This window comes from Wolffia australiana, chromosome 14 (genome assembly GCF_029677425.1).
Source record: "Wolffia australiana isolate 7733 chromosome 14, ASM2967742v1".
In the NCBI taxonomy this organism is placed as follows: Eukaryota; Viridiplantae; Streptophyta; class Magnoliopsida; order Alismatales; family Araceae; genus Wolffia; species Wolffia australiana.
Genome location: NC_135848.1, coordinates 10,360,642 through 10,374,594, shown reverse-complemented (window position 1 = coordinate 10,374,594; position 13,953 = coordinate 10,360,642). Strand labels below are relative to the sequence as shown.

General features: G+C 50.3%; 2 protein-coding genes across 2 annotated transcripts in view; one reads left to right on the top strand and one right to left on the bottom strand.

Moving 5' to 3' along the window:
* The window catches only part of LOC144711839 (DNA topoisomerase 4 subunit B (DUF810)), a 72,255-nt gene that overhangs the window by 11,748 nt on the left and 46,554 nt on the right, over nt 1-13,953 (bottom strand). The window contains exon 18 of the mRNA XM_078585931.1: nt 2,624-2,796. Coding sequence (XP_078442057.1) covers nt 2,624-2,796 — 173 coding nt within the window. The remainder of the gene's footprint in view (nt 1-2,623; nt 2,797-13,953) is intronic.
* Nucleotides 6,983-8,264, top strand: LOC144712001 (uncharacterized). The gene is made up of 2 exons (XM_078586177.1): nt 6,983-7,643; nt 8,000-8,264. Exons 1-2 carry the CDS (start codon nt 6,983-6,985, stop codon nt 8,020-8,022), a joined length of 684 nt encoding a protein of 227 aa, XP_078442303.1. The 3' UTR covers nt 8,023-8,264.

Here is a 13,953-nt window from a genome sequence, read left to right as displayed (position 1 = left end):
CTTTTACCCCCATTCTTGTTGCTGCTGCGCGAGAGTTCGATTCTCTACAAGTACAACAAGCTAGTCTCCAATTGATGGCATTCCACTTCAATATTCAGTATAAGGGTGATCCAACAAAGCAGCCGATGCATTATCATACCCAACATAAGATCTAATGGTCTATGTCATCTCCACTTCCCACTGGAAAGATCCTAATCACATTTTCTGTAAAGTCAAAGAGAATGAGTCACTGCAAAAGATCATCAACAACACTGGAGCATGTACTATCACTCCCTCTCATTATACTTATTGATGACACACTTGTCTGCGATGGCAGGCTAGTATCATGCAATTGTCCTCCTTCATTCAGCCCATCCAGGAATAATATCACTCTGAAATATTAGGGGCCATGCTAGTTTCCATAAGTGTCAGCATAGTACCGCAGAGCTAATGGCTCAACATGAAGCAGGAAATCAACACGTTCATCAACCACAGCCACTGTGTTGGCCATTCAGGGCGTCTCGCTTGGCCCCAAACAGCCTGCTACAACCACCATCCACAAAACTGTACATCTCTGGGAGAAAATCTCTACGGACTTCATAGGCTGCCCACATCAAACGGGTTCAGTACCATTATGGTTGTGGTGGACCGGTGCAGCAAGTTTATCCACTTCATCAGCTTGAAATTCATTTTCCACCAAGGACATTTCAGGCCAATTCACCAAGGAAGTCATCCGACTTCACGTTACTCTCATTTCCATTATCCCCGATAGGGTTGTGTGTTTATGATAGGCATCTTCTAAGGACCTATGAAGCAAAGAAGAGAAAAGAGATGGTCCAAGATGAAGCACGAGCGGAGTAACCCACACGTGGGGAGAATTTGAAAAATAAGGCGGGAAAATCAGTTATGCGAAGGAAGCTGTGAAGAGTATAAATAAAGGAGAGCAGCAGAAGGAGGGCATTGGGAATTTGGAATCTTGAAGTTCACTTTGGAGATCCTCCAGAGCTCGGTGTCTTCCGATTCGGCAGTCGTCATCGCGTTTCCAAGCAGTGGTCGAGATCAAATCGGCCATTGACATCTACCTCTCTTCACTTTTATTCTTTCGACTCTTGAACTGGTATTCTCTATTGTTGAGTGAAATCAGTCATTTCTTTGAATTCGTGGATTCTTGAATAAGCAGATCTGTTGTAATATTGTCCATATCGGGGTTACGACTCTGTGATCTGGCGGAGCCCTAACAGTTTATGAGCATATTCTGGCAAATCTCTTTATAGTGTACTTGCCTAAACCACAGTTTGTAATACCATGAATCTTATGGGCACACGGAAGTAGTAAACAAGAGCCTTGAAGTATACCTCCACTTTTTGTGGGTAACCAACCAAAATATTGGAGCACATGGTTGAATTCTGCAAAGCGCTCAGCTATAACACTGTGTATTATTCAAGCTTCCAAATGACCCCATTTCAAGCTATCTAAGGCCATGAAACCCCAGGAATTATGCACTATGGCTTTGTCTCCTCTCCATTGGACAACCTGAATATGATCTTTGAGACCACGACCCACACCTAGAACTACTGCAGCACCACTTGGACTGGAAGAAGCCGACCATGAACATCAGCGTATATAAACATTTGCTGTCAGGTAGAGTTCAACCTTGGAGATGCAATCTACTTGAAGCTGTGGCCATCCCTCATATGCTTCCTCTCAAAGTTTTCAATAAAAAAATTAACCCCTGTTTCTTAGGGCAGACTGTCAAGCACAATTGGATCAGTTGTCTACCAACTCGAGCTTCTTCGTAACATCCACATTAATCCAATGTTCCATGTGTCACAACTTCGTCACACATTGGACGTACAGTTCACCCACAACCACTACCATTGTTGAAAACGAAAATAGTAAGTATTATGCCACACTGGAGAAAATTATGGTATTCTAACCTTCGGCATCAAACCTACCAGTTTTTTCACTGGAACGGTTAAACCTGATTTCTCAAGAATGATGGGGGGTAGCATCCATTCTCAACACCCAGATCACTGAATTCCGTCTTGTGGATAGCTATTCAACATCGAAGGGACTACTGCTATGATTAAGGGGAAGATCTATTAATGTTGTAAGATCCGAGGGAGACACAGTCCAATAGTGAGGTCCATCCCACTGCTGACACCAGCAACCCAACACCAGGACTTCTTAATCCCTTCCTCACTCTGGGGGAAGCATGCAATTCAAACACAAGTTACTTCCGCCATTTGAACACAGATGGAAGCGGGTTAATGGGGAGACAAGCAAGAGAGCTCCCAGGATGAAGAGGATAATGAGAATGATCAGAGGAAAGGTAGAACAGAGGGGATAGGGATTGACCAGTGACAAGTCGCCTGAAGATGCAAAGAGGTAGAGATGATCACAAGGGAGAGGATCGTAGAGGAAGAGAGATGTGACTTGGATGTTGAGGGGAGAAGAGACAGGGAGCTTCCAACTGCATACAACTTTCTGGCTGCCTTCCTCAACGGAGGGCCGTCAACTTAAAGGGAACACAAAGAAGGGAAAAGAAGGGTCTGCCCTTAAGTAGGCTTGGGGATCATACCAACATGATACCAGTTTACCCCACAAAATTTATTAATCAGACAAAATAAAAAAATTGACTCACGTGTAATGTGTTTAATCTAACACATAGCTTGGATGTTGTCAAAGTATCCAGCAACTGGTTAACATTATTTTCCACAATTGCATGGTCAGTGGGTTTTCTCCGCATGAGTAGCCCTTCATCTTCCTTGTAACGAGTTAAAAAAGGCAAAGCAGGATACAAATGGCCTTTGGCAACTGCATGGTCAGGAAAATATATAGAGAAAACATGAGAGGTCTGATAAAATAAATAAGGAAAAAGAAAAAAAATTCAAAATATTTAGAAAATAATAAAAATTTAAATTAATAACCTGGTATGGTTTGAAGAAATTAAACACTCTCAAATGTGTATAGATTCATCGTTAAGAGTTCTCTTAAAAATTAAGCAATCTTTTCAGTAATGCAAAAAAGAACTTAGATTACAGTTGGAAATACTAACACCTATCTAGTTTCGACAAGGCCTTGACCATCTGGCTGGTGTAACTGCAGCCATGACCTCTGTTTTTCTCTCACTATGACCTACCATTATGAGACTATGTTTATAATCAGATCTCAAGAGGGTATTCTTACAATAAACAAAATATTAAGGGAATTAAACACAATAATAAAAAACAATAGGATATAATCCTATTGGGTATGAATCAAGACAACTTATTTTTGCTCATGATTTCCAACATAAAAATCAATGGAATCTATGCATACAATTATCCATGGGAATTTTGGGAGGTCAAGATACAAGAGAGAAGAATTGTTCCCGGGTTGACTAGAGAAGAACAGGAATGGCAAGGACTGATGAAGGATTGCCAAAGGAAGGTCGCTGCTCCACAGGTAGCATGTCCTTGTCAGACTGTAGAGCAAGACAGAGAGAGTTAGGACTGTGGGTCTAATATGGGCCCAGTTGTGTATCTCTAATGTAAGAGGGCCCGACACATGCATCTTACAGAAGCACGTGGGAAAGTCCATAACCCTTCCCGTATATGTCATTCTTGGGTCTGGGTTAGGGAAACCGTTTTCATATAACTGCGGTGCAGTGATTGGCATATTGTCTTCCTGCTTGTTTCAGATATTTTGAGGCTTTCTTTCCTCCTTGGGGTTTCTTCTTCGCCTATTTCGGGTTGGGCTTGTGAGAAGGTCACTCATGTCTGACATCATGCCCACTCCAAGGAATTGAAGGGGCTTAAGAGGTGGGCTTCCTTGTATTTGGATCTTGGGGACCTGATATTGTCCTGGGCCTCCATAGTGAGCCAGGCGTTCCCCTTAGCTTTACATTGTGCATAGATCCTACACTGGATCATCTCACCCCTCCAAGCCGGTTGGCAAGTGGTCTGGATATACTTCATCTGAATGACTCATCAATTTTCTTCCCAATGAAACACTTGTCAATCTCAATATGCTGACTAATCATGTTGGACTGGGTTTGGGGAAATGTCAATTGCCGATATAATGTCCCAATGAACCACAACTGGGAACTTCTAAGGCCATTGGAAATCTTAAACAACTCCTTTCATCCATCATAAGGTCTCACTTATGCCTTTGAATACTGCACCGAATCCATGATCAAGATTTCTCTGCATGTACCCCATATGTTTATTGCAAGGGTGTCCTATGGACATGCACAAATTTTGAGACAACCAACAACGACATGTGGTGGGGTGATACATCAGTGAGTAAGGTGCCACGGCAGCCCACCTGCAAGAGACAATGCTGTGAGGCAAGGGATTAGAATCTGGTATGGCTGAGGCTTCCTCTAAAGTTTCCTATAAGTGAATGCAGTTGGTCCATCCGGAAGTTTTGTGGCGGTTAGGACAAGAAAATGTTTTCCAAAGAGGGATTGTGGACAGGCTAGTTCGTGGTAGCAATAAATTTGAAGAGGCGGAGTGATGGCTTTGAGTGGATTGTGGCCTCTGTTTATGGTCCAGTTAATATTGCCCTTGGAGACACCCTATAGGAGGAATTGACTAGAGCAGTCTCATCCTTCCACAGGCTCCCGTTATTTTTTTTTGGGAGGCTTCAACATGATGCTAACGATGGGGGGTAAAACTTACTGAGCTAGAGGGGTGGGACCCGGGTTTGCTGGATTTTTTTCCTTCCCATCAAGGGTCAAGCTGCAATAAGTGGGGTCTATGGATTATGGAAACGCGTGGAGAAACAAAAAGGGACCCAACACAGTTTCTCACATAGATAGGTTCTGATACGATACCTATAAGAGTATAAGAAAGGAGAAAGAGGAGTGGGCAGAAAGTTAGTTGGCCAGCTGGAGCTGAGCTGGCCAAATAACTAACTGTTTCTTGAAAGTTAGTCTAGGAAGGAAATAAAGGAAGAGGTATAAATAAAGGTGACGGGAACCAGAAGGGGTACGGAGGATTTGGGCTTTCTTGAGCGAGGATTCTGGAGGAGCCGGGAGCTGCATTCAGCGAGGGGTCTTTCCAGAATTCTTGGGGGAGGGAAGCTTGAAGACGATTTGGGGTATTCTTGCAAGACACGGAGCATAAGCGAGGCTAATCTGTAAGTTCAATTTGCGGAATTTCTTTTACCAGTTCAATACCGTGGTGTAACAGGTTCCTATGCCCAATGGAAATGTTGGAATGCTACCCAATGGCAGTCATGCGATCACTCCCCAGGCCGTTATCGTATCACTCCCCAATTATGGTGGACGCACAAGGGACAGGGTCAATCTACACATTTCAAGATTGGAAATGAAGATAGATCGAAGGCTAAGATCACGCGACGTGTGGCTGAAAGAGGGTGATGGTTACACAAGATATATTTCATCTTATTGCTAATGGAAGGAGGCAATCGAATTGAATATTAAAGCTGCAAGTGGGGCAGGTGGGGAACCATGAATATTTTGGATCAAAAGTAGTTGGCGGACCTCGAAGGACCACTTTCAGGCTTTTTCTGTGCAAGGGACCTAAAGCTGGCAGAGATGGAATGGTAGAGGGACCACCAGAGAGATGCAGGAGCACAAGGTCACTTTGGTGAGGCCATTCACAAAGTAAAAGAGGTGAAGGTGGCCATCGAGGGTTTAAATGGGGAAGGTGCTCTGGGTCCCAATGATAGTCTCTGTTCTTCTTCAGTGAGGTCTAGGATATAATTGAGACAGAGGGTATGGACTCTTTGGAGGAGTTTTGGATAGGTAACTGTTAGTTAAGTGCTTATCCTCCTCTTATTTCCTCTCTCTCATAGGGTATAAATACCCTAATGTAAGCCACTTACTTTCTTATGTCAATCTATTCTCTCATTTCTCAACCTCCATCGACCCTTCTTCTCCTCCAAACTCTCTAGGGTTTGTCATGGTATCAGAGCTCTAGGGCTCCTGATCTTCCCTCTCCTTCTCTAGGGTTTGACATCACCCTTTAGGGTTTGAGATCCCCTTGATCTCACCCTCCCTCCCTCCTCGCAGCCAGCACAGCCGCGCAGCAGCCAGCCACGCGACCAGCCAGCCGCGCGACCAGCCGCCGCGCACAGCCAGCCGCCGCGCGACCAGCCAGCAGCGCAGGAGCCAGCCGCCGCGCGACCAGCCAGCCGCACAGCAGCAAGCCACGCAGCAGCAAGCCCCGCGACCAGCCAGCCGCGCGACCAGCGGCCGCGCACAGCCAGCCGCCGCGCGACCAGCCAGCAGCGCACCAGCCAGCCGCACAGCAGCAAGCCGCGCAGCAGCAAGCCGCCACGCGACCAGCCAGTCGCACAGCAGCAAGCCGCCGCGCAGCCCGCTCAGCAGCCAGCACAGCCGCGCAGCAGCCAGCCGCGACCAGCCGCCAGCAGCCAGCCGCGCGACCAGCCAGCCGCACAGCAGCAAGCCGCGCAGCCGCTCGCCAGCCGCAGCCAGCCGCGCAGCCCGCAGCGCAGTTAGCCGCACAGCCAGCCGCGCAGCCCGCAGCGCAGTCAGCCGCGCAGCCAGCCGCACAGCCAGCCAGCCGTGCAGCCAGCCGCACAGCCAGCCGCACAGCCAGCCGCACAGCCAGCCGCGCAGCCAGCCGCACAGCCAGTCGCGCAGCCAGCCGCGCAGTCAGCCGCGCAGAGACCGACACAGAGACCATGCCTTACACAGAGACCGACTTTGCGGAGAAGCCGCTCTCCTACAAGATCACTCATCCGTTGCCTCTGGTCCCGGAATCAACTCTTCTCCGCGGCCCGAATCTTCTGCAGTGGTCTCGCTTCATCGAGACCACCCTCAAATCCCGTCAACTGTACAAGCACTGCACCGAGCATCCCTTGACCGCCGATCACCCTCACTATGCGGCTTGGGACGCCGAGGAGCAGTTCATTCTGGGTGGCTGTCCACGTTCACATTGGCCCCGACTTCGCGACCGCTTTCCCCATCAGAAAACGGTCAAAGGGTTTTGGGACCAAGCCACGAAATTTTGCGGGCGGAGAATGATTGATGGCGCATCTACGCCTCGCTGCTCAAGCTTCCAACCTGAAACAGGGCTCTCTGTCGATCTCCGATTATGCTCTCGCAAACAAGAAGGCGTGGGATGAAGTGGACCACTACCTGCCAACGGACGACCCCAAGTGCAAGACCTATCAGAACATGCTTATCCTGCGCATCATGGGGTTTCTCAACGGCCTAAACCGGGAATATGAGGCCATTCGTCGTCGGGCCCTGCACAACAAAGATGGCCCTCCGGATCTCGAGACGTTGGTTCAGGAGCTCCAGGAGGAAGAGAGTCATCTCCTTCTCCATGGGACTCCCACCTCCGACCCGGCTGAGTCCTCTGCGCTTCTGGCAGCACCTGCTGCCGCTGCTGGGCAGTCCTCGGCCCTCTTACCGACTCCGGCAGCCGCTGCCCGCCCTGCAAAAACACCCGTCTGCACCTATTGCGGGAAGCCGGGCCACTGGAAGAACAAGTGCACTAAACGTCTCAACGACTGGCGAAAGAAGAAAGAGGCGGACAGCAAGGCCATGTTGGCCCAATCTGAATCTTCCCCGGCCCCGAGCACGTCTACCACGGCTCTGGACAGCATCCAAGTCGAGCTTGCCCGGCTCCGTGATCAGGTGGCAGTCATGCAGCCTTCTTCGACTGCCTACTTCGGCACATTTGGTGCGTCTTCCTCCCCTGCCGACACTTGGTATTGCGGCCATACGGCGTTTCACTCGCCGGTCGTATCGGACACGACTTGGGTGCTTGACTCGGGGGCCACTGAGCACATGACCCCCCTCAACACTCGGTTCGTCTCCTACGTCCGGCATAGTGGTGCACGTACTGTTCTCACGGCCGGGGGTGGACGACTACGCGTGGCTGGAATCGGGGCAGTCTATGTGGACGGCCTTGGTGTGGTCCACAACGTCCTCCAGGTTCTCGACCTGCGGGCTGTACTTCTGTCACCACAACGCCTTGTTGATGCCGTCCAGTGCTCATTTCATCTCCAACCTGACGGCATGTTTCTGTCTGACAAGGTCGGCCGGACTACACGGATTAGGCGGGAGAACGGGCTGCTGTTGCTGGATGATGGGGGACGGTCGCAGTGCTTCGCGGTGCATCGGACACTTCGGACGGGGGCCGAGCAGCGGTGGGGACGACTCCTGATGACGCACCAGCGGCTGGGCCACCCGCCTTTTGCGACTCTTCACCGTCTTTCCCCTGAATTATGTTCTGGCTTGGACCTTAAGACCTTGGTGTGTGACGCTTGTCAGTTGGCGAAGCATCGCCGTTCTTCCTTCACTCCGTCCTCGGCTCACACATCTGTCCCGCTGTTCCGGGTGCATAGCGACGTGTGGGGACCTGCCCCGAAACCTAGCTTGAAAGGTCATCGGTACTTCTACTTGTGGACGAGGCAACTCGCTATACGTGGGTCTACCTCCTCACCGCGAAGTCGGAAGTTGCGCAGAATGTCCGTCATTTTTGTGCGATGGTGGCGACGCAGTTTGGTCGGGGTATCCAGCGGTTTCGCTCGGATAATGCCCGCGACTTCTTCAACAACGACCTCGACGCCTTCTTCGCCGACCGGGGGATCCTCCATGAATCTTCATGCTCTGCCACCCTGGAGCAGAACGGACTAGCCGAACGTCGCATCGGCTATGTCACCTCGACGGCCCGGACGCTCCTTATTGACGCCAAGGCCCCGTCGCCGTATTGGGGCGATGCCGTCCTGATGAGCACCCATCTCGTCAATCGCATTCCCACCCAGCTGTTGGCGTTCTCTACCCCCCTGGACCGGATGAGCGCGGCCTTCCCCGACACGTGCCTGCGGACGGGTCTCTTGCCACGGATATTCGGCTGCACGGCATATGTCCACGACACGTCTCCGGGCCGGACAAAGCTTGACGCTCGTGCTGTTCGGTGCGTCTTCGTTGGGTACTCCTCTCTTCAGAAGGGGTATCGGTGCTACCATCCGCCGTCTCGGCGATACTTCATCTCGGCAAATGTCACCTTTGCCGAGCATGAACCCTATTTTGGGGACCACTCTTCCTCATCCCGCCTCCCGTTGGATGAGGCCCCCTCGGCTCCCCACTTGGGGCCCGTTCCTTTCTTGGAGCCCACCGCTCCCGCATCTTCTTCCTCCTTCCATGATCCCTCTCCCTTTGATTCTTCTCCGTCGGTGACCCCGAGGGCCTTTGGACGTGCTGTCCTCCCCATCTTTGCTTCCCGCCATCCGGCATGCTCCTCCTCTTCCTCCTTCCTCCGATCAGTCCCCTCGAGTCATCCTCCTCGCTTCCCGTTGCGCCTCCTCCCTTGATGACCCTTTCCTTCCCTTCCATGACGAGTCTTCTTCCCTGCTCCGTCATCTGATTCTCCCGTGGAGGTTTCTCGCCCTCCCCGAGGACTCCTCCCCACTGCTTCCGCCATCTTCCATTGGCCGAGCCATCCTCAACCTCTCGACGATGACGACCAGTTGGGATGGCCCATTGCCCTCCGGAAAGGGTTCGTCAGTGCACTCAGACGCCTGCTATCCTCTTTCGCATTTTCTTTCCTTCGACCGGCTGAGTACTCCCTACCGGCTGTTTCTTGCTCGCATCGAGTCGGATCCCATCCCTCGCCGCTTAGCCAATGCTATCGCTTCTCCTCATTGGAAAGCGGCGATGGACGAGGAGATGCAGTCTCTACTCCGAAACCGCACTTGGAACATCGTCCCCCTCCCTCTTGGCAAGCGGGCGGTGGATTGCAAGTGGGTCCACACCAAGAAGCATCATGCGGATGGCACCCTTGAGCGCTACAAGTCTCGACTTGTGGCTCGCAGGTTCACCTAGTCTTACGGAGTGGACTACTTCGAGACGTTCTCACCTGTGGCGAAGATGGAGACCGTTCGCCTCCTCCTGGCCCTCGCGGCTCACTTCCGGTGGGCTATCCGACAGTTCGACGTCAAGAACGCCTTCTTGCATGGCGACTTGACGGAGGAGGTGTACATGCAGCAGCCGCTGGGTTACTCTCTCGGCCCCCCTGGCCACGTCTGCCGACTGCGGAAGTCCCTTTATGGACTAAAGCAGTCTCCGCGCATGTGGTTCGGCCGGTTCTCCGCTGTTCTGAAAGCCGAAGGGTACACTCAGAGCAACGGAGATGCCACTTTGTTCTTCCGCCACCGTCCGACCGGGATCTCCATCCTTGCTGTGTATGTCGACGACATCCTCATCACGGGATCAGATGCTGCTGAAGCCGTTCGTCTTAGCACCGCCCTGGCCAAGGAATTTGAGATCAAGGCCCTTGGCCTTCTCCGATATTTCCTCGGCCTTGAGGTGGCGTACTCCTCACGAGGCCTCTTTGTTTCACAGCAGAAATACGCCGTCGACTTGCTGACTTTGACAGGGATGACCGGGTGTGCGCCAGTGAGCACTCCTATCGACCCCAACGTCAAGTTGGGCAAGGGCGAGACTCTCTTTGACGAATGCTCACCGCTATCAGCAGTTGGTGGGCAAACTCCTCTACCTGACTCACACTCGCCCGACATTGCATTCGCGGTCAACCTGCTCAGTCAGTTCATGCACTCACCGAGGAGATCCCCAGTCAAGCCGCCCACCGGGTACTTTCGTATCTCAAGGGCTGCCCGGGCAAGGGACTCCTCTTCCCTCATAGCTCGGACAAGACGGTGAAGGTGTACACCGATGCCGATTTTGCTGGCTCCGTTGTGGATTGTCGGTCTGCCACGGGGTACTGCGTTCGTTCTGGCAGCCTCGTCAGCTGGAAAAGTAGCAAGCAGGACAAGGTGTCCCGCTCCAGTGCCGAGGCCGAATTTCGTGCTCTTGCTGATGGGGCAGCCGAGGGACAGTGGATCCACAACATCCTCGCCGATCTTCACGTGAAGTATGTGGGACCAATCCACTTCTTCTGTGACAACAAATCCACTATCGCCTTGGCCAAGAACCCCGGACAGCAAGGGCGCATCAAGCACATGGAGCGCAACCGCTATTTCTTCAAGGAACATATGGAAGAGGGCCTCTTCGACCTCGAATACGTCTCCTCTGCTGACCAGGCAGCGGATGTCCTCACCAAGGGACTGTCCCGGCCGCTGCTTCAACGTGCTGTATCCAAGCTCAATATGGACGACATCCATACTTCGCTTGCGGGGGGGTGTTAGTTAAGTGCTTATCCTCCTCTTATTTCCTCTCTCTCATAGGGTATAAATACCCTAATGTAAGCCACTTACTTTCTTATGTCAATCTATTCTCTCATTTCTCAACCTCCATCGACCCTTCTTCTCCTCCAAACTCTCTAGGGTTTGTCAGTAACAATAGCCTGGATTGAAACAGCTGATCGCATCTATTCCTTCTACCAAAGTGCCGAAGCGCTGTTATAGTTGGAGATTTTTGGCCTATATCATTATCTAATTCCATCAATGTCATCATGGAAAATGCCCAAACAGACAGATAACGGGAGATGATTGGAGATCTCAGCAAACCTTTTCAGACAGCATTAATCCCTAGCAAGAAGCTGACTGATGACAAAGTTGTGCAGGAGAAATAAGATTGGAGGAACAGGGACTAGGGGTACGTGTGGAAAGTCGATTTTGTAAAAGCATATCACTCTCTCGACTAGGATTATTTCTGGGCTTCTATGAGGAAGAGAGGCTTCACCACTGAGTGGGTGGCATGGGTTTGGAGATGCTTTTCCTCTCACTCCTTTTCCCGTTTTGGTGAATGGATGACCAAAGAGAGGTTGGATCTGTACACATGGAAGGTTTGGCAAGAATGTCCCTTGACACAATTTCTCTTTGTCCAGGGTGTGGATGTCATGGTGACATGTACAATTCAGTCATGTTCACATGACTTGCTAAGGAGTTTCCATACAGCAAGCTACCCAACGAGCCCTCCAAAAAAATATACGCCCATGACACCACATTTGTAGGGTTTGGCTTATCACAGGAAGAGGCATAGTACTCTGGGGCTTTAGGGATGGCCTTCGGGACATTACCCTTTTGCTATTTGGGACTGCCAATGACGAGGGGAAGGCTTTCAAATACAGATTGGCAGTCGAGGGTCAAAAAGGTGGAGTAGAGTTCTATCAAAGGGGCTCGGTTGGTGTTGCTGAAATCTGCACCTTTTGTGATCCCTATCTTTTAGGTATCGATCTTTAAGTTACCCGGCGGGATCCAAAAGCATTTGTAAGCTTCAATGAGGAGATTATCTCTAGAGATGTGGTTTGCAAAACCATGGATCAGGCGGAGTAGGAAGCCTACACCAATAAGCCATAAACACGGCACTACAGACAAAGCAGACAGGCATGATTATGAACTTTGAGGAGGATATGGTTCTGAAGGTCTTAAAGGAGGGTTATGGTACAGAGCTGAACTGGGAGTGTCGCACGGTTCAAGTCAGAGGGGCATCTACTTTGCAGCATGGGGTGAGGCATATTTTCCTTCCAATTGGGAATCTGATAGGTTTTTTAATAGAACCTATCAAAGCAAGAGTCATTGTGCCAAGCTGGCAGAGGCACGTGCGCACAAGGGGGGGCCCACTACGAGCCTTTTAATACAACCTAGATGGGAGTCTTTGAGCTATGGAAAAATTCAAAAAAAGATCCCCACTAAGGGAAAAGTTAAAAACGGCTGAGGCTGGACATGGAGTGCTCCATGACCAGCGAAAGAGAAGACCATTCTAGGCTTCTCCAAGATCCGTAGTTGTGATTCAATACATTATTTTCTTCCCATTTCCTACGTTGTGATTTTCTAATGGCAAGTTCATAATTCTTTATCACATACTACTGTGATTCTAATCTTCGCAGTACATCTATAAGAATCCTTTAGTGCCAAACTTGGGGACAACTCTTTATCTCAAGATTTGTTGGATTATAGGTCGGCTCGGCTCAAGGCATTCTACATCTTCACCCTTGCACACAACCTTCGGGTCATGGTAGGGATGGCTGAACGACACATGGAATCCGATTATAGAGGGCGTTGTCACAAATCAGAGGGTGGGAGATCTGTAGAGCATGCAACAGTTTTCATTACACTAGAGACCTTAAGTGGGACACAAGATTGACTGGGTTCGGAGAGGCCTCTAATTTTGTCTCGGAAGCCTACGTGATCATAGAAGGCTAAATGGAGAAATCAACAACCATTCTCACTTACAGGCTTTTATGGAAACAAAAGGATCAGCTAAAAATGCAATTTTTTGAATGGATGCTCATAAGGCGGCGCATTGCGACATGGGTCTCCAAAAGAAAATGTTCCCAGACTTTTCTCACCTTATGTGCAGAAGGACCAAGGAAGATTTTTCTCACCTTTTTTAGTGTCCTCTTGCCCATGCAATATTGACCTCACAAAAACTCCCATGAGTGCATATTTCTTCCAATGAGGCCTACTGGGGCTCCACACAGGAAGGTGGATTGCAGGGGGCATATGGAATGGGGAATTCTCCTTGTGACATGATACGATCCTCTACCCCCAAAGGGTATCTTAGGAATTTTAGCCCACTAGGGGCATTTTAGTCATTTCATGTTTAGGGTAGATTGCTTCATTTTCTTATAAGTATGTGTAGCCCTCCCTGGAGGAGAGCAGTCAAGCATTAAGGTAAGATCGGCCCTTGGCTCACTCTCTCGATCCTCCTTGTCTCGGTCCCGTCCCCCTGAACATCCAGCGATCCCCCATCCCCGCGATCGTCTCACCGGAGCTTCAGCCGGCTCTCCTCCAATCCGATCCCTACCTCTGCCGTTCGGTTCCCTTCTAGTCTCCGACGATCCCTGTCCCCGAGATCGTCAACCCTTCACCGCGTCATCAGGCAGCTCGTCCTCGGCCGATCCCTAACCCCTCTGCTCGGCCTCTTCCCGATCATTCCCCTTTTGACTCTCCTACCCTGGAACGTCTACCTCGCCTCGTCCTCCAATCCCCTTCCGATACGAACCTAGACGAGGTTCTTATCATGACACTATGGAGGATATAGCCACACCACAATGAGATAGTTATTATGGGAAGGGCTTTCTA

Excerpts from the sequence above, each read along its gene's own strand:
- LOC144712001 (XM_078586177.1), top strand. The coding sequence starts at position 6,983 with ATGGCGCATCTACGCCTCGCTGCTCAAGCTTCCAACCTGAAACAGGGC. Across the intron at positions 7,644-7,999 it reads TGCCTACTTCGGCACATTTG|GTCGGCCGGACTACACGGAT; the intron begins GTGCGTCTTCCT and ends CTGTCTGACAAG.